We start from the raw sequence: 22318 nt of genomic DNA on the forward strand, positions 1-22318 counted from the left end.
GCCTGTGCCCTCCTGCCCCTGCTCGGGGCCCCCCCTTGACTGCTCCGAGCCCCGGAACTCTCCTTTTCCAGTGTGCTCAACCACGCTGGAAAACTCCTTTATCTCATGGATAGAGATGCAAAACACATTTCAGTATTGTTCCTCTTTCTCTCTTTGCCTTGGCTGCTGGGGCGCTCGGGCTAAGCTCCAGCTCACCGGAAGCAAATGCGTGGAACTTTGTAACCAAGTACTTTGGGGACTCACTAAGCCCTGGCAATATCTTAATTGTCTTTCCAGAATTTCGTTTTTACCAATTAAAATTTTTTTGTTTTTTAGTATTTTATTTTTTCCCAACTAAATTTTTACATATTTTTTGAAAATAATATGTTAATATTTTCTCTTTATCAGGACGATGGGATGTGCACATTGTCAACCTTTTTTTTTTTTTTTTTTTTTTTGATACGGAGGCTCACCCTGTCGCCCAGGCTGGAGTGCAATGGCAAGGTCTCGGCTCACAACAACCTCCGCCTCCCGAGTTCAAGTGATTCTCCTGCCTCAGCCTACCAAGTAGCTGGGATTACAGGCGCCCGCCACTGTGCCTGGCTAATTTTTGTATTTTTAGTAGAGATGGGGTTTCACCATGTTGGCCAGGCTGGTCTTGAGCTCCTGACCTCGTGATCTGCCTGCCTTGGCCTCCCAAAGTGCTGGGATTACAGGCGTGAGCCACTGCGCCCAGCGCACATTGTCAATCTTACAGTATTATAGTATAAATTAAATATGTCAATCTCTAAGAAATCCATTTTAAAATACGTTAAGGTTGTCTTTTGCTGTATTTGTATCTCCCTCTTGTCTTTGAAAATGCAGTGGGGACGAGGAACAGGCGAGAGATCGGAAGTTCGGAAACCGCTGGGTCACTCTTGTCACTCTACCCAACTGCTGCAGGCTCCCGCCTCCTCGGGATCCCAGCCCCACCTCTCCAAGCTTTGTACACTCTCTATCCCAGCCCCCACCAAAACGGCTTGAACCTGGGCCACACCGCCCTCTAGCGATGTCAACCACAACACCCCTGGCAAGGGCCCTGCATCCTCAAGTTCTCTCCGTCCAGTGTGTACCCAGCCGGGAGCCAGGTGTTGAGGGCATGGAAAACAAGACTGGCCTCGTGGGCTCTAGGTGTAGCACCCCCTCCCATGCCCTCTCTGCCACAGCTCTGCCTTGGGTCAGTCCAAGTCCACCCAGCTCTTTAAAGCTTGGCAAAGACCCTTAAGATGATTGACATGTGGCTCACACCTATAATCCCAGCACTTTGGGAGGCCAAGGTGGGCAGATCACCTGAGGTCGGGAGTTCCAGATCAGCCTGACCAACATGGAGAAACCCCGACTCTACTATAAATACAAAATTAGCTGGGCATGGTGGCGCATGCCTGTACAATCCCAGCTACTTCGGAGGCTGCGGCAGGAGAATCGCTTGAACCTGGGAGGCAGAGGTTGCAATGAGCCGAGATTGCGCTATTGTACTCCAGCCTGGGCAACAAAGCAAAACTCCATCTCAAAAAAAAAAAAAAGATGATGGACACAGATGTCTTGCCCACTTCATGGGAAATGAAGATTCTGAAGGTCCACATGCTGGAAGCCCACCTGGACCCTCCCCCAAACCAGCTCCAGCTACTTGCCCTGGGAACACCCTGCCCCAGGCAGAGTCAATGACTTCCTCCTTCCTCATCCTCCTTTTGCAGCATCCACCCACTCCTTCCTCCACCCCATTCCCAGCAGATCTGAGCACATCCATGGGCGGCTTCTGATGAGCTGGGTGCCCCTTATGACCTGCTCTCCACTTCTCCAAAGCCACTCATTCTGTTCCTGACACAGCCAGTCCTCTTTCTTCTGGCCACTGCCAAGGCCATCCCAGGGCCACTGTGGCCTCTGAGACCTCATTACCACACATCCACACCCTGTCTAACCCACAGCACACATTGCAAAAGCTATCTCCTCTGACATCTACAGACGCCTAGCGCCTCCTCCGGCCTGTCAGTTCTTCTCTTCCCAGACCTTCTGGGATGCTACTCAAGGGCTGGGGTTAGAGGACAGCGGGCCTGGGCAGGGGGGCAGGGCTATCTCTGGGAAGACATCCTCATACCCAGACAGGATGAGCCTGGTTCCCAGGAAATGCAACAGCTCTGCACCTCCCTCTCTTCCCCAGAAAGTCTATTCGGGGCTGACCCAGGCACCCTCCTTCAAGTCCCTGTGTTCAGCTGGAAGGCCACAGGTCAACATCAGGAGACGCCTGGGATTCCTCCCCAAGGCCAGGGTCCACATCTAATCTGAGGATATTCTCCATCTCCTCTCCTGTGGCCCTGTTTCTCAGGTGGGAAACTGAGGGTCAGGAAGCGGGAGAAGGGCACAGTGCACAGAGCGAGTTCACAGTGCAGCATGGACTCAGCTCAACTCCCAGCCTTCCAGACCTTGCCTCCCGCACTGCGCTGTCATCGCACAGTCCACCTCCACACCTGTGCTCCTGCCCCACCGTGTCCTCTCCATGGAGCTGCTGTCCCGGCTTTGCTCCCTCGGCCTCAGTGGACGCCTGGTAGAATCCCTGGCCCTCATGGCTTTTCCCTCCTCAGCGAGCCTGCCTCAGGCATGGGAAGGATGCTGGGTTGTCTGTGCACACATGTGTGAACATGTTCTGCTCAGCCTCTGCCCACCATGACCCTGGCTGGCTCCCATGGTGCCCTCTGCACTCACCACTGGACTTCCTCCCAGTATCCCATCCTAAAAACCATGTGATGGCCTGTCCTCAAAGCTCACACCCTTCCCAGTCCCTGTATCTACTGGCCAGTCCTGACAGAACTGCCGAACCATCCCACCCCCACCCCCCCAACACACACACACTTGTTTTGGTTTTGAGACAGGGTCTCACTCCATCACCCAGGCTGGAGCACAGTGGTGCAATCATGGCTCACTGTAGCCTTGAACTCCTGGCCTCGAGCGATCTTCCTGCCTCGACCTCCCAAAGCCCTGGGTTCACAGGCATGAGCCACCACACCTGGCCCACAAACCACCCTTTGCGGCATAAAGACCCAGGGTGTCAGTGTGTGCCACACAGGCCCAAACACTGATGTGCACAGACACACTGGCACAGCTCACAAGCACACATGCAGATGCACACACAGACACACACGCACTCACAAGCCCTGCGCCCTGGCGCATGCAGAGACGGGCAGGCTGCAGTGGGGCCAGCTGCTCTCTGTTGCCTCCCTCCCCATGTATCCCTCCACACCCACCCCTGCTGTCCACTGAGTGGTTCAGGAGTTCCCAGGAATTCCAGTTTTCCTCTGGCCATTTACAGCAAAGGATTGTCCCCTGTGTCTCCCTGGATTCAGGGCTCACAGGGAGCATGAGGTTCTGACTTGGAGGCATAGAGCCATGTCACCAAGCAGCCTGGGAACCCTGATCTGCACTTCCTCCTTCCAGCCTGGTACAGGGCGTATGGTAGGTGCTTAGGGATTCAGGACCAGCAGGGGCACACAGAAAGGGTTCTGAGAGGTTTATGACCAAACTCAGTACACAGCAGGTGTTCAGAGAAGCTCAAGACTGGCAAGGCACACAGCAGACACCCTAGAAATGCTGGTTTAAGGGCTAAAGCCAAATCACATGAAACCCTTTCGAAATGAGCCTCTAGACTTCCCCAGACTGGTGTGACCCCTGAGAGGAGACCTGGACAAACACGATCCCTCGGAGGCCAGCAAAGAGCAGAGCAAGAGGGCCTGGGCAGCTTCAGCTGGCGGTCCCTCCCCCTGGGCTGGAGGAAGACACTATTTATAGTTCCCCATTGGCCCAGCCCCCTCCCTTGCAAGGCGATAGTTTTCCTCCTCCTTCGGGCCACCGACAGATGAATGCCCCCCACCGAGCACCCCTATACCAGGAAGACCCCTGAACCCTCTGGCACCCCTCCAGCACCACCCTGACTTCATCCAGGTCTTTCCCTAACCCCCCACACTCCCCACGCTGTCCCCAGCCTACCCTGCCTGCTGTTCCCTGGCCCCAGGTCCGTCAGGGAGCTGCCTCCTAAAGAGCCTCTGTCCATCCTGCAACCAAACTGGCCAGGGCCACTGCCCTCTGCAGCTCCAGAGTGGGGTCACCCCACCCAGCACTCTGGAGAGAGAGCAGCGGCTCCTGCAGCCCCGCCTCCCCAGCCCGCCCTAGGCCCGCCCCCACAGGGCTGCTTACAACTGTGAGGGCAGCGCCAGTGCCCCCACTCCAGTCAGCCAGCCACACTCTAGCCAGTACGGCCTCCCTCTCCCACCAGAGCCGCCCATGACACCCAGCATCTGCCTTCATGTCCACCTAGAGTTGTCTGCACGGCCCAGAGTGCCTGCCCACTCTGCAGGCAGGCCCATCCATGCCACCCAGAAGGTCAGTTTCATCTCTGGCCCAGCAATGGAGTTGGGCTGTGAAATCAGGCAGAACCTAGTCCTTCCAAACCAAGGGACCAGGTCATTTAAGTGGGGAGTGGGGGAAGAAGGCAGAGAAGCCAGGTGTGACTCAGCCCTTACGTGTCATGGCCTGTGTGCACAGGACTGGGATTCTCACACATCCCACACTTCAATTGCTTTACATTTATTGAGACCTCCTGCTGCAGGACCTCCATCTCTGCTATGTACACAATGCTCACTCACATGCTTGCTGGTGCCACTCTGCTTTACAGATAAGGAAACCGAGACTCGGAAAGGTGAACACCTTTGCCCAGGACAATCCATGCGTGAAGGGTGACAGAGTTGGGTCAGAGCCCCGGCAGCCTGAGCCCTGTCTCCCCTGAACCATGCAAGTCCATGGGCTGAGGCTGGGGATGCAGGGGCGCGTGGGGAGGACAGTGCCTGGCTGGGAGTTGTGCTTGCTTCATGCAGGTTTGGGGGACAAGCACCCACTCCTCCAAGACCCCTCACGCATCTTTATCCTGCTCACACACACTCACAGCTGTCAGAGATTCAGCCACACATGCGCACATGCATCCATAAGGCAAGTCTGCCATGGTCACAGGGTCACATGTCACCCTTCACAGCCCTGTCCATCTGGGGCAGGTGCTGCCTCATGGGGCACAGAGCAAGCAAGTGACCCTCAGCCAGCATTTCCCTGTGTGGTGGCCTACGGGAGGACAGACCTGTGGGCCTGAGAGGGACTGGTCTCAGAGGGAGTGTTGAGCTCTCATGTTGAGGCTCCTGAAAGTAACTTGATGGTGACTGCATGTGGCAGGGTCCAGATACTCTGTGACTGTGAGGCACCCAGACATAGCAAGACTCAACACAGCAGTGACCTTACATGGTGGCATCCAAGCTGTCCAGACATATTTTAGGTCTGTGGGGCACACCGGCATGGCGAGACTCCATGTGGCAGTGACCCAACATAGCAGTGTCCAATGTCCGGGCTGTCCAGACACACTGTGACTCTGTGGGGCACTCAGATGTGATATGACACTGCATGGCAGTGGCTCCAGGTGGCAGTGTCCAGACACTGTATGCCCAGATGTGGCAGCATCTGTCCAGCTGTGTGGCTGCCCCCCAGGTCCTCCCATCCAGGGTGGCCCCATCACTGTAACCCCCTCCCTCAGGCTCAGCGGCGGCCGACACGGGCCAGGATGTGGGCATTGGTGGCGGCCTGCTCCCTGGCAGCCCTGGCCCTGGCTTGCTCCAGTATGATCTGCAAGAGGCCGATGGGGACATCCAGCGATAGGACGATGCGTGAGCCAGGGTGCCGGGTGGGGCTGCAGTGGCTCCGGGCAGCCCAGGGGCATGTGGTAGCAGCTGAGGGGCTCTCTGAGGCTGTAGGTCGGGGAGTGGTCTGGGGAGAGTTCTGAGGGTGGAGCTGGAAGGTCGGGATAGGGGTCACCGGGACAACCTGGACTCTGCCCAACATCAGGACCATCAGCACCAGCAGAGCCCACCTGGTCATCGTGAGGTCAGGCTGCAAGGAGAAAACGGATTCAGGGCAAGGTCAACTGGGGTCCATGGACAGAGACAGATGGCAAAGGCAGAGCGACAGAGGGAATGGAGAGAGAGGAAGAGATGGAGAAAGGGATTAGAGGCCAGGCCAGCCCAGAGACAGAGAAGGGGAGACAAGAGGAGAGCCAGAATGAGACAGGCAGAAAGCAAGACAGAAAGAAAAGAGACAAAGAAATCCAGAGACAGAGAGACAGCAAGAGAGGGAGATGAAGGAGATGGAGGCAGAGTAAAATGGAGACTGGAAGAAGACAGAAACCATCTTGGGGCAGAGAGCATGACAGAAGGAAAGATTCAGACAGAGAAACACAGAGGGTCCACGGGAAGACAGGCGGTTCTCAGCAGGAGAGATTGCAGCTGATCCAGGAAAGAGAAGGGCGGGAATGGGGTCTCGGAGGCAGATCCAGGAAGAAGGGCAGGACTGGGGTCTCGGAGGCAGAAAAGCAGCCAGAGATCCCAGAGCCCTCTGGGTCCAAGCCCTCCACAAAGCCAAAGCCCAGGTCCACTCAATCCCCAAGACCCTTCTCATCCTGACCCAACCCAGTCCTACCGCCACCAGCTGCTCCTGGAGTCAGTCAGGCTGCCCTGGCTGCCTGGGGCTGGGGCCAGGCAATGCTGTCCTCTGGTCTGACCCTCTACCCCACTTCAGGGCCCATTTATCGCCCTCAGCCCCCTGGGGTGGGAGCTGGGACATGCTTCCTGGCATGAGACAGCCCCCCACCTATGACTCATCCCTCCTGGGGGGCAGTGGGGACACATCCTTAGCCCCCACCCTATCTACTCTTTTCTGGGGACAAGTTGGGGACTGAGAATCACAAGGCAGTGACCAGGTCCGGGCAGAGGGACTTTGTACCCATGCAGAATAGTACTGACCCCCCAGGGAAAACCTTCCCCCCGACACCCTCATCTTCCCAAACAGTCACAACAGGAGCCTTTTAAAACAGCAGCTTTAATGCCCCCCAGAATCAGCACCATGTCATCACAGGCTTGGGTCAAGGAGCGGGTCAGACACCAGTCACATCCGCTCACTGCCCACAGCCACCCCCCATAATGAGTCATCTGCCAGGGTGGCAGGAGCCACAATGGGGGTTTGTCCACAGGGGGGAAGGCTAGACCCACGGGACCAAGTCACTGAAATAACGGACATGCACACGCACGCTCACGTGCACACAAGCCTCTAGCACCAAGGGGAGGGGCAGCGGGGTTCTGCTGAGACCCCGACTCCTCCAGGGGATGCTGAATGTCAGCTCATAATCTGGGCCTCAGCTCCGGGCAGCACCTGGTGAGGATGGGTTGGAAACAGTTGTCAGCCATCTGACCTTACCCAGAGACGTCCAGGCAGAGGCGCCCATGGGGAGGGAGCTGAGGCTACAGCAGGAAGTGGGGCTCTGACCTCAGAGGGGTCCATGTTTAGGTCTTTAAAGGAGGGAACATGGAATGGGACCCTACTGAGGGCTCCACAGCTGGGGCTTTATATTCAGCTCTTTGGCTTGGGCATCTGCCCCAGGTCCCCTAGTCTGAGGAAGCATCTCCCCCAGGACCCTGACCTGGGACCCTGGCCCAAGGACTCCTCCCACAGAACCTGGGTAGGCTCAGCGCACAGTACCCTACTGTGAGAGGCTCAGCCCATACCTGTCCCCTGGTGCTGGGCCACCCGCGGTGGGCAGCGGCGCTCGCAGGCCTCACGGGTCCCAAAACGGTTGGCATTCCCTCCACAGCCACCGTAGACAAAAGGGTGACAGGCCTCCGTGCCGCCTGGCACAGCCCGATGGTACCAGCGCAGGGTGTAGGCGGTACAGGAACCCTCATCCAGCGGCAAGGAGCAGGGGTCTGGCCAATGCCATCAAGTTAGCAGGGGTGGTGGGAATCAGAGAGGGTTGAAAGGTCAGTGGGAGGTCAGCAGGGATCAGCTCTGCCTGCCCCTCCCCAAGCTCTGTTCACTGCAGCCCCCCATTCTCACCATCATCATCCCAAGGGGCCTCAGGGTCTTGGTACTCCTCCACAGAATACTCGGAGTATTCAGAGTACTCATCATCCTGCGGGGGCACCCGCTCTGCAGGTAAGGCAGGGTGTGCTGGGAGCAGTGGCTGCCAGCTGCGGGGCGAGGTGGGCAGCACCCATCTCCCACGCGTGCACAGACAGCCCATGCATGTGTCCTGCATGCAGACCTTATGTGCTTGGCATGTGCCCTGGATGCATGGGCACCCACGGGCATGTCTGGGCCCCACCCACACCTACCCCACAGGTTCAGCTGTCCTCACCTTCCTCCTCTGCATGAGAGACCCGGAGCACAGGTACAGCATGGAGCTGGGATCCCGCAGTGTCTGCAGCATAACTAGGGAGGGGTCCTGGGGCCAAGAGCAGGGGCCTCAGGGCGTGGGGTCACCATGGGTAGCCATCCCAGCCAACCCCACTGAGAGGACCCAGATGATAGGCAGGGCAGGGCCTGGGGTGAAGAAAGTTCTGGGAGTAGAAAACTACTCACGTGATCCAGATGCCATGAACTGACCCTGGCAGGCTAGAGGGGGCAGAGAGGGGTAGAGAGACAATGACAGAGAGAAGGACGGGAAGATGGAGAGAGAGACACATGCAGAGGGGTAGAAATACATAAAGGGACAGCAGGAGAGAGTGACAGACAGGAGACAGAGGAAGAGAGAGGGTGGGAGGTGGACAGAGAGACGGAAAAAGAGAAGAAGGCAGAGGAGAGGGAAGTTGGGAACAGGCCAGCAAAAGGCATGAGACAGAGGCAGGCCAGCCTCAGAAACAGGCAGGCAGCACAGAGACGGGAAGAGACAGCCTCACTCTGATGCCCCTCACAGTCATCACATCCCACCGGGTCCAGGCCAGGCCCAAGGGGACCAGCTCTGCTCCCACCATCATCCCGTTCCCCACACAGCCAAGCTGGACAACCAGCACTGCGTGGAGATCCTCATCTGCCTGTGTGTCTCCTCCATTGGGGACACGTGTCATATGTCAGTCCTGCAGCATGCGTGTCCTTCTGTGTATCCACCCATCCCCCCATCTCCTTGACCGCTTGCCCTGTAAGTTCTAGGGGCCTGCCTGCCCTTGCCTAGGGTGCTGGGGTGGGGCAGGGGTGGAACCCGGGAGACTGCAGCCTGGGCCCCACTCACCGCAGTGCTGACTCATCTCCTGGCGCACAAAGCCCCGGATGTCATCCTCCTGGGAGCAGAAGACCGAGGGGACCATGAAGAACCGTGGCTCACAGGAAGGACAGAGGGCACATAATGCAGGGACCATGGAGGGACCACATGGAGCCAGGGCCCAGGGCTCAGGGGTCAGGGTGCTGGGTGAGGGAGGCAGGGCCCCAGCCCACCCAGCCCACCCAGGCCACCCAGGCCCATCCAGGCCCACCCAGGCCCATGCTCACCGTCAGTGCAGCTTCTCCCTTCTCACCTTGGGTGCCAGCAGGCCCTGGCCGCCCCTATGTCCAACAGATAGGACCAGGCTGTGACCTCTGATCTCAGGGACAACAGAGTTCACCCCAATCTCTGATCCAAGCCCAGGGATCCCTACTTACCTGCTCCCCTCTCTCGCCAGGAGCTCCAGGGGCCCCAGGAGCCCCCACTACTCTCTCTCCAGGGGGACCTCGCTCACCCTGTCAGACACAGAGACCAAGTGAGCAGGGTCAGAGGCAGTGGGGGTCAGGAGTCAGGCAGGTTGAGGGTCACAGCTCCAGAGGCTGGGGCAGGCAGGCTGGAGGATGGTTACGAGGTTGGAAGGGTAGGGAAGGTTCAGTAGTCAGGAGTCAGAACTGGGGCTCCTTACCTTCTGGCCCTGAAGTCCTTCGGGGCCTCTGGGACCAACATTGCCAGGTGGCCCCGGGGGACCAGCAGAGCCATCATTGCCCCTGGGACCTGGGAAGCCCCCAATTCCTGGGGGTCCCTGGAGAGAGACAGGACAGGGTCAGTTATCAGAGGTCCCAAAGATGGACCCTCTCCCAAAGGGCATGCTCCCCTCAATTCACCATGACCGTGGCCTCAACTCACCCGTTCCCCTTTCTCGCCCTGGTCACCCTTGGGGCCTGGCTGCCCATCAAAGCCTCGGTCACCCTGGGAACAGAAGAAGCACGAGAGACCTTCTACCCTGATTTCCCTCAGCTCTGGAACCTCCCTGAACTCCCGTGAGCTCCGTGGCCCAATGCCCAAACCTTCTGTTACCCAAGCACCTGTGAGCCCACCAGATGTGGTCCCCATGATCCCAACTCCACTCTAACCCCCTGCCCTGATGCCCATGCCCCCTCCACCTCCCATGCTTTCATCCTAACTCCACTGTGACCCCAACCCACCTTGAAACCTCAGGACCAACCCCACTTCATCCCGCAAAGTCCCAACCCTCCACAGCCTTCCTTGTCCCTACACCCACATGACATGACTGTGAGCTTTCCTGCCCCATCCTGACCCCCCATCATGTCTACTGTCCATAGACCCTGTACCTTGGGACCGATCAGGCCCTCCTTGCCAGGGGATCCCGACTGGCCCGGCACACCAGGCTCCCCCTGGAGAAAAAAAGACATGAGCTTGGCCCGGTTCACCCATGGCCCCCTCATTCTAAGTGTGCCCACACTCACCATCTCTCCTTTGTGTCCTGCCAGCCCGGGGCGGCCTGGGGGACCAACTTCTCCCTGCAGGCATCAAAGTGGGGTGAGCCTTAAGCCCCAGGCCCCATAGCCCCCCATCCCCATCCCCTCTGTACCTTGTCTCCCTTCTCTCCGTCAAGGCCACAGGCTCCCTTCACCCCCCGTTCACCCTGAGGGAGAAAAGCAGGTGAAGAAGTGATTCCCAGACATCTCACCCTGTGACCCCTTCACTCTGAAACCGACTCTCCAGACAGACCTCAGACACTCCAGCCTCTGACCCCGCACCCCAACATCGGACCCCGAGCCCCTCACCCTTCAACATTAGGCCTTCCTGACCAGAAAAAAAAACCAAAAAACAAAAAACAATCTTGTTTCTGTCCTACCTTGAGGCCCCGGGGACCCATGAAGCCAATATCTCCTTTTTCTCCTCGGATACCAGGCACTCCATCCTTTCCTGGGGATCCCTAGCAGGGAGAGGGTCCATGTGAGGTCAGAGGAGGTCAGTGAGGGACCAAAGAGAATCACCCTGGATAGTGAGTAGGGGACACCATGGGGTAGGAGTTACCTCTGGAGGCCAGAGCCACTGGGGCTTGCCATGGGGACAAGGGTCACTATAGGCAGGGGACAAGGGTTTCCATGAGCAGGGGACACCTTCATAGGGGGCTACTGTGGAGGTGGGGGACCCTGGGCAACATGAGTACACCATGAGAGCACTAGGTCACTGTAAGGTCAAAGGCTACCACATCAGCCGGACCACCATGGCGATGGGGGCCCTGTGGGGACAGGGGACCCTGGGGGAGCAGGGGCATCTTACCGGGTCACCAGGGATCCCTGCTGCACCAGGTTGACCCTGTGAGAAACACAGATGAGGGAGTCCTTCAGTGGGACTGTCCCCCACACTGGCCTATCCATTGCATGTGTGGCCACTCAGATGCTCAGTGGCTGGGGCCCAGGACACGCACAGATCCCAGGTAAACACACATGGGGCCAAAAGCAAGGGAGCCAGGACCCCTGGCACTCAGAGGACTCCCAGGATAGGTGTGTGTGTGAGATGCTGGCCTTGGACCTGGGCCTGGGCCTGGGCCTGGGGCAGGACTTGCCTGGGGTCCCGGGAGTCCACGAAGTCCTGGTGACCCAGCCAAGCCCTTGTCACCAGGCTCTCCCTTGCTGCCCTGTGGGAGTAACCAGGAGAGGGACACAATCACGACCAGACCAGGCTGGGGACTTGGAATACAACAAGCCCGCCAGCTGGGGAAGAGCTCAGTCACTCCCGACCGGTCCCAGCGGCACGTCCCTCCCAGCCCATGCCTATCAGGGTGGAGCTGGGGGCTGCAGTCCATGGACTGGCTCATTTCTCACCCGAAGGACCCCAGACTCTTGCTCCTCCCTCTTACCCTTCAGATGGGTTCCTCCTCCCATCTGAAGCACCTTCGGATGGGGACACCCAAGGATCGGAGCCCCCTTCCTGTCCCTACAGGCCCCTCATAGGGCCAGTCCACAGAGCTCTCCTCCCAACCTCACAGCAAGACCTTGACCCCTCTAGAGCCGCCCCTCTCAGCCACTCCACAGTCAGCCACAGAACCTTCCCACTGAGCCCTGGAAAGCCCCCTCCTCCCCTCCTGCCCTCACAGATGCTGTGGAACCCCCACAGCCACAGGACTCCACGGAGAGTACACCACCCTCTTCCCTGTACCTTGTCACCAGGGTCCCCATTGTCTCCCCGAGGTCCTTTGTCACCATCCAAGCCCCGGGGCCCTCGTTCGCCCTGAATTGGGTAAGAAGTCATGGTAAGGGGCTGAAGGTCCCTCACCCTCTGGAGGTTTGAGCTCCCAGATACCCTGGGCCAGTCCCACGGGGTTCGTCCCACACCCAGGGGAGACCCAGTCTGCACGTGAGCCTACTCACCATGTCCCCCTTGGCACCCCGTGGCCCCGGAGGCCCCAGGATCACGGCCGAGTCTCCCTGAGGGGGCAGGCAGGAGTCAGAGGAGTCGGGAGCACCCTGGCCCCTGCTCTGCCCTCTCCACACCCACACTCACCTTGTCGCCCTTTAATCCTGCGGTTCCAGCATCACCCTATTGAGTGAAAGAGTGTGAGTCCTGCCCAAACTGGGGAGGCCCCGGCCTGAATTCTAATATCCACTCACCCACCCCATTCACGCCAGGACTTTCCCATATTCCTACCTTCTCTCCACGCTCTCCCCGGCTGCCAGGGGCCCCCTGTATGAGAGAAGGCGACCGTGAGCTACAGGAACTGGGGCAGTGGAGGACGGAGGGGGATCCAGGGGAGGAGGGGAACAGTGGGGACCAGACAGAGGGGACAGGGTTAGACGAGGAGGACCAGAAGGCTAGGGAGGATGGCAGAGAGTCCTGGGGCACAGAGGGCACAGGCAGGGGACTGAAGTCACACCGCTGGCACTTTCCCCAACAGGACCCACCATGAGTCCTCGGGGTCCCTCCTGGCCGGGGTAGCCATCTTCACCCTGGATGGTGACATTAGGTTCACTGACTCAGAGGTTGGAAGTCAGAGGCAAGAGCGGGATGAAGGGAGATGGAGCTCCTGGCTGTGGAGTAGGACGCACGTACCCGGACGCCTGGCTCCCCGCGCTCGCCTCGGGGCCCGGGCAGCCCTGCTCCAGGGTCTCCCTAGAGACCAACAGGACACCAGGGATCAGTGAGGGGAATCAGTGGGGGACGCAGGGTCATGGGAGGTGAGTGGAGGCTGGAGTCGGTGACGAGGGCACAGGAGACAGCCAGCAGCACATGTCCCACCTACCTTGTCTCCTTTGAGTCCAGAGGCCCCAGGTGTTCCCTGTGGGTCAGAGTGAGGTGAGGGTCCTGTGGCTTTGAAAGCGCCTCCCCCAGCACCCCACAGTGTGGCCTCGCAAGGACACAGTGTGCCTCGCAAGGACAGGCAATCAAACATGTGGGGCTTTAGGGCACCTCTACTCACCACTGACCCCGGTGGTCCAGGTGGCCCCAAGGGGCCTGGGACTCCTTCTCTCCCTGGGGGTCCTGCCAGACCCTACCAGAAAAATGGGGCAAGAGAGGCAGAGAGTGACTTGGGAACCCTCCTACCCTCTGCCCCCTCAAAACTGGGAACCCCCAAGGCAGGGCCCCCTCCTCACCCACCACGGATTCACCAAGCCCCTACATGCTGCTCCCAGCCCCTTACCCGCTCTCCGCTAGGGCCTGGCTGACCCATCTCTCCTCGAGGGCCTGTCTGACCTGGAAACCCAACAACACCAGGAGCACCAGGGGAGCCAGGGGGGCCCAGATCGCCCTGAAATAAACACAGCAAAGGAGGGAATGGTCACTGCAGGACCTCTCCCAGGTCTCAGCAGAGCTCCCTCTTCCTCCTACCTCCAGCGGCCGTCCAACCCAATGCCCCCACAACTGGTGATGGGGCATTGACTTACCTTCACACCTGGGGGGCCAGGTGGCCCAGGGGAGCCTGGGACCCCAACTCCTGGATCACCCTTTGATGAAAAGAGGCATCAGATCAAGCTCATGGAGTCTCAGGACCAGGACCCCAGCAGGGACCATTCTGGGTACACATACCTTGTAACCTTTGGGTCCTAGAGCCCCTTTCTGACCCTAAAAAAACAACAGCAAACAGCATTTGAGAGGATAGGAGCATGAGCACAGAGCTCAGCCATGGCCTGGAAATATTCCCAGGAGAGTTCAGATGTGATCATGAACACAGGGGAACTCAGACATGCGACCACGGCCTGTCTCAGGAGGGCACAGACAGAGGGACGCTCAGATATGACCACAGACAGGCAGGAGTTCAGGCATGACCACAGGCACATGGAGCACGCACACAAGCGCAGGTACACGGGTGCTCAGAGGGGAATGCAAACATGTCCACTCCTGGGGAGAGCAGGTGTGGCCACAGGCTGAACGCTGGCAGGCAGGGGCAGGGGAAAGGAAGACTGAAAACACAGGACCAAGGAGAGGTTCATAGGAACTCAGGTGCGTCCTGGGACCCAGGAGACCAGATCAGAGCACACATGTGTGCCCAGATGTGGTGAGGAACAGAAGATCAAAGACAGGCACACAGAAGCCAAGACAGGGCCCCCGGAGCTCAGAGTGTGGAAGCCGACAACGTGTGGGCATGCGGCCCAACTCAGGGGCTCAGACGTGTGCCCAGGCCCAAGAGTGGCCCCTTATGCCCACCATTGCACTCCTCAGGCCAGGCTCGCCCTTGCCCGGGCCCCGGACTCACGTCTTCCCCAGGGTCTCCGGGTTCCCCTGCACGGCCAGCTTCACCCTGCATAGAATGGCCGGTGAGGGGTGTCTGGCCTGAGCCTTCTCTGCCCAGTGCTTAGGCCCCGGGGCCAGCCCACCTCACCTTCTCGCCTCTAGGCCCTGGCAGTCCTCGGTCACCTTTGGCTCCCTGTTGACAGAGGTCAGGAGGCAACGTAGGCATCAGTCACAGACATGAGACTCAGGGATGCGTGGGGCCAGAGCTCAAATATGGGGTCTACTATGAAAACTGAGGGTCATGAGGGTGGGTAAACTATGGGTCAAGGTCAGAAGTTGGGCCACTAGAGAGACAGGACCCCCAGAACTTCTGCTGTCAGAAGTTCCCCACTCACCGGCTCACCCACCAGGTCTCCAGCAAGGCCTCCAGGGGCACCCTGGTAACAGCGAGGGGTCAGTGGGATTCCTTGGCTCCCACCCGTTGGCCCCCTTCCCTGGCCCCCCTGCACACACTCACCTTCTCTCCCTTTGCTCCAGGGAGCCCAACCACAGCCTGTGGGGAATGCTGGTGAGTTACTGCCTCCTCCCCCCTGCCCCCACCCTGCCACCCCCATGGCTTTTGGAAACAGGCTTGCAGGTGAGGCAGAGGAGTTGCTGCGGGGAGCGGAAGTCAGGGTCAAAGATCACCTGTCCAGGGGCCCCCGGGGGGCCAGGTTCTCCTTTAGGTCCGACAGGGCCGGGCAGACCTGGTGACCCCTATGGTAGAGCAGCGTAAGGATCTCAGGGTCTCTCCACCAGCACCCCGCTGCCCTACTCCTCACAGTTCAGGTCCACAGCCGGGCACTGTGCCCCACAGCAGACCCGCAGCGAGCCGAACACATACCGGCACACCAGGGCTCCCTCTGTCTCCATCTTTTCCACTGGTACCGTCTCGACCTGGGGCTCCCGGCTTCCCTGTCTCCCCCTGAGAGGGAGGAGCTGTGTCAGGGCTGCCTGCTGACCCCTGACCCCTGGAGCCCAACCCTTGACTCCCAGAACTCACCACTTGTCCAGGCAAACCTGGAGACCCCTGTGGACCCTGAGGGAGAACAAGTCGGGTGTCAGGGTGACAAGAGACACTGGAGGACATGAGAGAACAAGGGCCCCAAGGGGTGAAAACATAGTGTCCCTGAGGGGGCCACAGGGCCTCACTCACCACAAGGCCTGAAGGCCCAGGGGGACCAGGAAGCCCCACAGCTCCAGAAGGTCCAGGCAGGCCCTGGAGGAAGAGAAAGTTCAGGGCAGTGCCAATCCCACCCGTCTCCCTATGACCGTAACCTGTGAGCTGGGCCACTCACCCGTCCTGGAGGTCCTGTCTCTCCAGGCTCCCCCTGCAAACGACCCAGAGACTGCGTGAGCAGAGCCCATGTGGCCAGGACCGCTGGAGCGCAGCCTCACGCAGAAGATGACAGCCCAGGAGGTTGGCGCACACTCCCCTGGGCATGGACCCGGCTCAAAGGAGCCTCCTTCTCCCATCCACACACCTAGACTCACCTTCAGGCCAGAGGGTCCCTGGGGTCCTGCAGGGCCAGCAAGACCCTAGAGAAAAGGGACAAGGGCAGGGAACAGGGCTCAGGGATTAACACAGAGAAGGCCTGGCTCATCAGCAGTGGCCAGTGGCTGTCCCAGCCCTTCCAGACCCTCATCAGGCAGGGCGTCCTGGTCACTCACCGGGGCACCGGGCGGTCCAGGGTCTCCACGGCCACCCTGTTGGGGAAATAGAGTCTGATGAGGGGGAGTTAGCCTCACACCACCAGGAAAACTGAGGCAGTACTGCTCTTGGGGCAGTGTACAGGATGGGGGCAGGAGAAGTGAAGGTTCTTGAGTACTCACCGCTGGGCCAGGGGGGCCTCTTAGACCCTGCAGACCCTGCATAGAGAGGGTGCTGATGAGCCTCAGTCTGGACCTCACTTGGGCTGTTCTCAGCCTCTGGGGGCTTTTTCCTTAGGGGTCAGTTTCCATACTCCACCCTTTCCAGGCACAGATAACACGTACCCACAGACTGTCTCTCATAGATAGCACACATGGGCCTGCACACACAATCTCATGCGCGCGCACACACACACACACACACACAGGCAGACAGACACAGCCACATGGAGAAACAGGCACACACAGACACAGCACACACACACACAGCACACACACACACAGGCACACACAGGCACACACACACACAGGCACACACAGACACAGACACACACAGACACAGACACACATAGGCAGGCACACACCCAAACAGGTACACACAGACAGAGGCACACACACACACAGGCACACACAGACACAGGCACACACAGACACAGACACACACAGACACAGACACACACAGGCAGGCACACACCCAAACAGGTACACACAGACAGAGGCACACACAGACACAGCACACACAGACACAGGCACACACAGGCACACACAGACACAACACACACACACAGACACAGCACACACAGACATAGCACACACACACAAGCACACACACACACACACACACATAGGCAGACAGACACAGCCACACGGAGAAACAGGCACACACAGACACAGCACACACAGACACAGCACACACACACACAGGCACACACACAGGCACACACACACAGGCACACACACACAGGCACACACAGACACAGACACACACAGACACAGACACACACAGGCAGGCACACACCCAAACAGGTACACACAGACAGAGGCACACACAGACACAGCACACACAGACATAGCACACACACACAGGCACACACAGACACAGGCACACACAGACACAGACACACACAGACACAGACACACACAGGCAGGCACACACCCAAACAGGTACACACAGAGGCACACACAGACACAGCACACACAGACAGAGGCACACACAGACAGGCACACACAGACACAGCACACACACACAGACACAGCACACACAGACATAGCACACACACAGAGGCACACACAGACACAGGTACACACAGACACAACACACACAGACAGGCACACACCCAAACACGGACACAGCAGCAGCAGCAGCACCTAGTGGAGGGGTCCAGAGCCTGGGCCAGCTGCTTCAGCCACCACTCACCGGTTTCCCTTCAGGCCCAGCCACCCCGCGCTCTCCTGGTAGACCCTGTAGAGAACAGATTTAAAGCTTCAGTTTCCCAGTTGCAACTTCCCCTCCACCCACCATCCCCCAGACAGAGTCAGGACCCAGACAGCCCCAGGCAGTGCAGACTCCAGGCCTGCACACAGGACAACACATGTGAGAGCCACCTTCTTGCACATGTGTGGCTGTCAGGCAAGGACTTACTGGGTTGCCATCCTGACCCCTCAGTCCAGGCTCTCCTCGGTCTCCCTTGACGCCTGGCACACCCTGCAGGCAGAATGTCATGCCCTGAGTGCCCAGTCCTTGCCATGTGCTCATGTACATACGCATACCACCCCTAGTGTGCCCCCAGACAGGAGGGAGACTCTATGGAAGGGTGGGGAGAGGCCTCACCCTGTCTCCTTTTGGACCTTGGTCACCGTCGCTGCCCGGCTCCCCCTGTGGGGATAAGATGTCAAGTCAGTCCCTAGTGCCATGGCAGAGGGTGGCCCAGAGCTGATCCCACACACTGACCTTAGCACCCTTGAGTCCAGGGGGTCCCTGTTCTCCAGAGACTCCAGGACCTGGCCCATCCACAGCCACCTACAAGCACAAGGTCACAGAGGAGAGATGTCTCTGTCATAGAGGCATGACAGGGTAATCACGGATCTCAGGATCACAGGAATTTCTAGGGGTCCAAGCTAAGGGTGGCTTCCTGGTCACCAGTCATAGGCCTAGGGCAGGGATGGGGTGATCACCTTGGGGCCAGGAGGTCCAGGGGGCCCAGGGGTTCCAGGGAGGCCAGGAGACCCATCTCTGCCCTGCAGGAAACAAGAAAATGGGATGGCAGCCCCAGCACAGCCCTTAGGCAGCCCTGCCCCACAGAGCCCATCACAGCCCACCTGTTCTCCACGTTCTCCTTTCTCTCCCCGTTCTCCCTGAAATGCAAAGAGCCAGTGAGGACCAAGTCCATGGGGGTCCCACACCTCCCGACCCCTCTTCCCTCACTCTCCCCGCCAGCCCGCAGACTCACCCTCTCTCCTGGCCTTCCTGCCTCTCCCACACCCCCAGCCCGGCCTGGGAGCCCGGGAATACCAGGCTTTCCAGGCTCTCCGGCAAGGCCAGGAGGTCCAGGGGGTCCCCTCTCCCCAAGGGCCAGGCCAGGTGGCCCCTGAGGGCCGGGGTCTCCACGGTCTCCCTTCAGCCCGCGTTCTCCAGGAAAGCCGATGGGGCCCTGCAGGGGTGGAAGAGGGAACACTGGTGGCTGCACAGATACATCCCCACAGGGCACACCCCAGTGAGCCGCCTCTGCTCACCTCCTTCCCTGGGGAACCTCGCTCGCCCGGGTCCCCCTTGGGGCCTCGACGCCGTTCGGGCACAGGCAGGAAGCTGCCAGAGCTCTCATCCCAGGTCTCCACGATCTCCCGCAGGGCAGACGCCTGAGGGACAGCAAGAGGTCAGAGGAGTGGGGTGTGTCACCGCAGCCCCCATGCCTGTGAGCACCGCTAGCCCCAGGGGCCCCCACCTGCCCCCATCCCCAGCCCCTAAACAACCCACCTTGATGCCAGCAGTTTCCAGCAACCGCTCCACGTTCTGGGGACAAAGGCTGGGTGAAGGGCTGCTCTTGACGGAGAAACTCCTGCCTTCTGCCCAGCACTGCCCCAGGAAAGCACTTCCACATCCTCTTCCCCAGGCCTCTTGCCCACAGCACCCTTTAGCACTTGGTTGAGGCACGGCTGGAGACCCCGGGAGCCCCTCCCTGGCGTGTCCCCACTGCCCAAGTTCCCTTGAGTGTGGGCTACAAGAACCCCAATGGGGCAGGGCACTGAACACATAGCATAGAACCCATGGAACCTCATGGCAAGGGGAAGAGGATGGAGCGGTGGGCCCCATGGGCAGGCAAAACAGAGTCAAGGAGAGGCTCCCAGCCTGGCTCACCGGCGGGCTTCCAGGCTCTCCTCGCAGGCCGCGCTCTCCAGGGAGGCCCTAGAGCGATGGAGACAAACTGCTAGGGACCAGCCTGTGGGGCATGCGTGTGCACATCTGGGTGCTGCGGCTACCTGGGCATGTGGAAAAGGTGGGGGCCTCACCTGCTCCCCTTTGGATCCAGTCTCCCCGCGGTCACCCTGAAAACAAGAATGACCAGGTGAGGAAATGTGCCCCAGTCTGGTGAACCCCTCACTGCACCCCATACCAACATATGCACACTCACCTTGGGGCCGGCGCTTCCTGGGACGCCAGGAAAACCCTGAGATACAGCAGAACACAAAAGGGTCACACAGGCCCGGGGCCATCCGGGAGGGCTGCCCATGAAAACACAATGGCTTCTCATGCTCTCAAATCCCAGAATGACCCAGGACACTCACCTGGCCAGGAGGACCCACTGGTCCTGGGAGGCCTGGAGGGCCCTGGGGTCCAAGGATACCAGGAGGTCCATGCTCACCCTTGGGGCCATCACGACCCTGTGGAGGATGCAGCCAGCATCAGGACCCTGAGACCTCAGAAAAGAGTGGAGTCATATCCCCCAGGGTCAGGGTCAGGGGTCAGAGGTTGCAGAAAACTCCAACACTCACTTCTCTCCCAGGGGCACCTGACTCTCCTTTCTCTCCCTAAGGAAGAAAAGGATGCTTCAGACGTGGCTCCAAGCAGAGACCAGAGAGGCCCCAGGTCGGGGACTTTACCTTCCTCCCGTCTTCTCCAGGATCCCCAGGTTCTCCCTGTGGGCAGAGGACTCACATCAGCCCAAACGTTCACTGGTGTCTGTCTGCAAGACACTATCTGGGCAGATTTCAGATGACTGTGACTGTATGTCTGTGCCTGTAGCTCCATGGCTGTGCGTGTCTTGGAGCATGGCCTGTGGCCGTCGGAGTGAGCTGCTGCATGTCTAAGGTTGTGCCTGCTCACCAGGCAACCGCACACATGCCCTCTGTCTCTGGCTCTCCAGAGGCAGCTCCACATTTCTGTGTCTCTGGGCTGGTGACTGTCCACGTGTCCTGGGTGTGTGCATATCCATGTGTGTCTTAGCATACGTCCCCGTGGGTCCGTGTGTCCTGGTCGGTCTGCACGTCTTGGCCCATGTCTGCATGTGGGCATGGGCTTGTATATGTCGCCACAGGCCCCCAGTGCCTTGAGAGCTGTGTGTCTTGGCATCTGTCTGCAACTCCTGTGTGTAGCTCAATGTGTGTGACCATAGGTGTATGGGTGATGATATAAAGTCATGTGCCAGCGTGTGCCAGCACATGTCACAGGTCAGAGCCGTCAATGTGTGACTCACCACGACTCGGCAGAGGTCTACATGTGGTCTTGGGTCCATGTGTCAGATAGCACATAGCTGAGTCTGGGTAGAAGTGTCTGGGTGTCTCTAAGTGCCCCAAATGTGGCTTCAAACCAGTGTATTTGTGCCTGTCGACCTGTCTGGCTCTTCACCTGTGCCTGAGGTGGTGGGTTATCTGGGCATGTGTTGGCCCATCCTGGCACAAATTGACCCATTCACTTAACTCCCTATATGTCTGTGAGGCTACCCGTTTCCAGGCCAGGCGTGGTGGCTCACGCCTGTAATCCCAGCACTTTAGGAGGCTGAGGCGGGCGGATCACCTGAGGTCAGTTCGCGACCAGCCTGACCAACATGATGAAACCCTGTTTCTATTAAAAATACAAAAAATTAGCCAGGCGTGGTGGCACATGGCTGTAATCCCAGCTACTCAGGAGGCTGAGGCAGGAGAATTGCTTGAACCTGGGAGGCGGGGGTTACAGTGGGCGGAGATCTCACCATTGCGCTCCAGCCTGGGCAACAAGAGTGAAACACATTTCGAAACAAAAAAGCACTATGTTTCTGGATGCATCTGTATGTCTGGGCCAGGATGCCTGTGTCTGCATGTGTGCCTTGTGTGCTGCTCAGATCTCGGCTGTGTACGTGTGCTGCTGTTTCTTGGCAGGTTCTGCCACAGCTGCCCTGGACACACTCACATTTTTCCCATTCAGGCCAGGTTTGCCATCCTCGCCTGGCTTTCCCTGTGGGAACAGATCATTGGTCAGATGTTGGGGATCGGGTGAGGGTAGTAAGGGGTAAAGGGGGTAGCATGAAAGTCTGAACTCACCGGTAATCCAGGGGGACCAGAGGGGCCAGGGGGGCCCTGTTCTCCACGGAGGCCGGGAAGCCCCTGGAAAAAGTCTTTGTTAAGATTGATGGGGCCTCTTAGATATCCCTTGGGACACACCCCATGGACTAGAAGACCCCAGTAGGATCTCCCTCCAGGGTAGAAACCTTCAGGACTGGGAGGTCCCACTGAGATCCCTCAGGTACAGACCCCAGGGGTTGGGGGGCTCCTGAGACTCCCAAGGGAAGAACCCCAGAATTTGGAGGGCCTATTAAGACCCCCAAGGCAAAGAAGGTCAGAAAGGAAGATTCTATTAAAACCTGTCTGTCAGGGACTGAGACCCCT

At 58.9% G+C, this 22318-nt stretch overlaps 3 protein-coding genes across 3 annotated transcripts in view; all 3 read right to left on the reverse strand.

The window, feature by feature from the left end:
* PFKFB4 (6-phosphofructo-2-kinase/fructose-2,6-biphosphatase 4) overlaps window positions 1-4074 on the reverse strand; it is a 47325-nt gene extending 43251 nt beyond the window's left edge. Inside the window, exon 1 of the mRNA XM_012467653.3 lies at window positions 3997-4074. Coding sequence (XP_012323076.1) covers window positions 3997-4060 — 64 coding nt within the window. The 5' untranslated portion in view covers window positions 4061-4074. The remainder of the gene's footprint in view (window positions 1-3996) is intronic.
* A 1509-nt stretch (window positions 4075-5583) lies between these two features.
* On the reverse strand, window positions 5584-5922 carry UCN2 (urocortin 2). The gene has a single exon (XM_012467656.1). It carries the CDS (start codon window positions 5920-5922, stop codon window positions 5584-5586), a length of 339 nt encoding a protein of 112 aa, XP_012323079.1.
* Window positions 5923-6908: 986 nt separating this feature from the next.
* COL7A1 (collagen type VII alpha 1 chain) overlaps window positions 6909-22318 on the reverse strand; it is a 32400-nt gene continuing 16990 nt past the window's right edge. The window contains exons 63-118 of the mRNA XM_064367047.1: window positions 21974-22036; window positions 21843-21887; window positions 20558-20593; window positions 20450-20485; window positions 20243-20338; window positions 20089-20124; window positions 19967-20002; window positions 19815-19862; window positions 19434-19469; window positions 19193-19315; window positions 18910-19110; window positions 18779-18814; window positions 18635-18697; window positions 18411-18479; window positions 18291-18335; window positions 18102-18164; window positions 17877-17921; window positions 16643-16678; window positions 16481-16516; window positions 16304-16348; window positions 16108-16140; window positions 15966-16028; window positions 15813-15848; window positions 15654-15734; window positions 15458-15526; window positions 15288-15323; window positions 15166-15207; window positions 14919-14963; window positions 14793-14837; window positions 14126-14161; window positions 13984-14043; window positions 13740-13847; window positions 13518-13589; window positions 13341-13376; window positions 13151-13210; window positions 13003-13047; window positions 12749-12784; window positions 12605-12640; window positions 12472-12528; window positions 12260-12331; window positions 11667-11738; window positions 11381-11416; window positions 10950-11030; window positions 10683-10736; window positions 10558-10611; window positions 10423-10485; window positions 9977-10039; window positions 9756-9872; window positions 9508-9585; window positions 9358-9411; window positions 9101-9149; window positions 8455-8487; window positions 8231-8317; window positions 7930-8022; window positions 7602-7799; window positions 6909-7248 (exon numbers count right to left, since the gene is read on the reverse strand). Coding sequence (XP_064223117.1) covers window positions 7232-7248; window positions 7602-7799; window positions 7930-8022; window positions 8231-8317; window positions 8455-8487; window positions 9101-9149; window positions 9358-9411; window positions 9508-9585; window positions 9756-9872; window positions 9977-10039; window positions 10423-10485; window positions 10558-10611; window positions 10683-10736; window positions 10950-11030; window positions 11381-11416; window positions 11667-11738; window positions 12260-12331; window positions 12472-12528; window positions 12605-12640; window positions 12749-12784; window positions 13003-13047; window positions 13151-13210; window positions 13341-13376; window positions 13518-13589; window positions 13740-13847; window positions 13984-14043; window positions 14126-14161; window positions 14793-14837; window positions 14919-14963; window positions 15166-15207; window positions 15288-15323; window positions 15458-15526; window positions 15654-15734; window positions 15813-15848; window positions 15966-16028; window positions 16108-16140; window positions 16304-16348; window positions 16481-16516; window positions 16643-16678; window positions 17877-17921; window positions 18102-18164; window positions 18291-18335; window positions 18411-18479; window positions 18635-18697; window positions 18779-18814; window positions 18910-19110; window positions 19193-19315; window positions 19434-19469; window positions 19815-19862; window positions 19967-20002; window positions 20089-20124; window positions 20243-20338; window positions 20450-20485; window positions 20558-20593; window positions 21843-21887; window positions 21974-22036 — 3411 coding nt within the window. The 3' untranslated portion in view covers window positions 6909-7231. The remainder of the gene's footprint in view (window positions 7249-7601; window positions 7800-7929; window positions 8023-8230; window positions 8318-8454; window positions 8488-9100; window positions 9150-9357; window positions 9412-9507; window positions 9586-9755; window positions 9873-9976; window positions 10040-10422; window positions 10486-10557; window positions 10612-10682; window positions 10737-10949; window positions 11031-11380; window positions 11417-11666; window positions 11739-12259; window positions 12332-12471; window positions 12529-12604; window positions 12641-12748; window positions 12785-13002; window positions 13048-13150; window positions 13211-13340; window positions 13377-13517; window positions 13590-13739; window positions 13848-13983; window positions 14044-14125; window positions 14162-14792; window positions 14838-14918; window positions 14964-15165; window positions 15208-15287; window positions 15324-15457; window positions 15527-15653; window positions 15735-15812; window positions 15849-15965; window positions 16029-16107; window positions 16141-16303; window positions 16349-16480; window positions 16517-16642; window positions 16679-17876; window positions 17922-18101; window positions 18165-18290; window positions 18336-18410; window positions 18480-18634; window positions 18698-18778; window positions 18815-18909; window positions 19111-19192; window positions 19316-19433; window positions 19470-19814; window positions 19863-19966; window positions 20003-20088; window positions 20125-20242; window positions 20339-20449; window positions 20486-20557; window positions 20594-21842; window positions 21888-21973; window positions 22037-22318) is intronic.

The sequence above is a fragment of the Aotus nancymaae genome, unplaced genomic scaffold, assembly GCF_030222135.1.
Source record: "Aotus nancymaae isolate 86718 unplaced genomic scaffold, 86718_ANA_hifiasm-v0.15.2.pri h1tg000067l, whole genome shotgun sequence".
Classification (NCBI taxonomy): Eukaryota; Metazoa; Chordata; class Mammalia; order Primates; family Aotidae; genus Aotus; species Aotus nancymaae.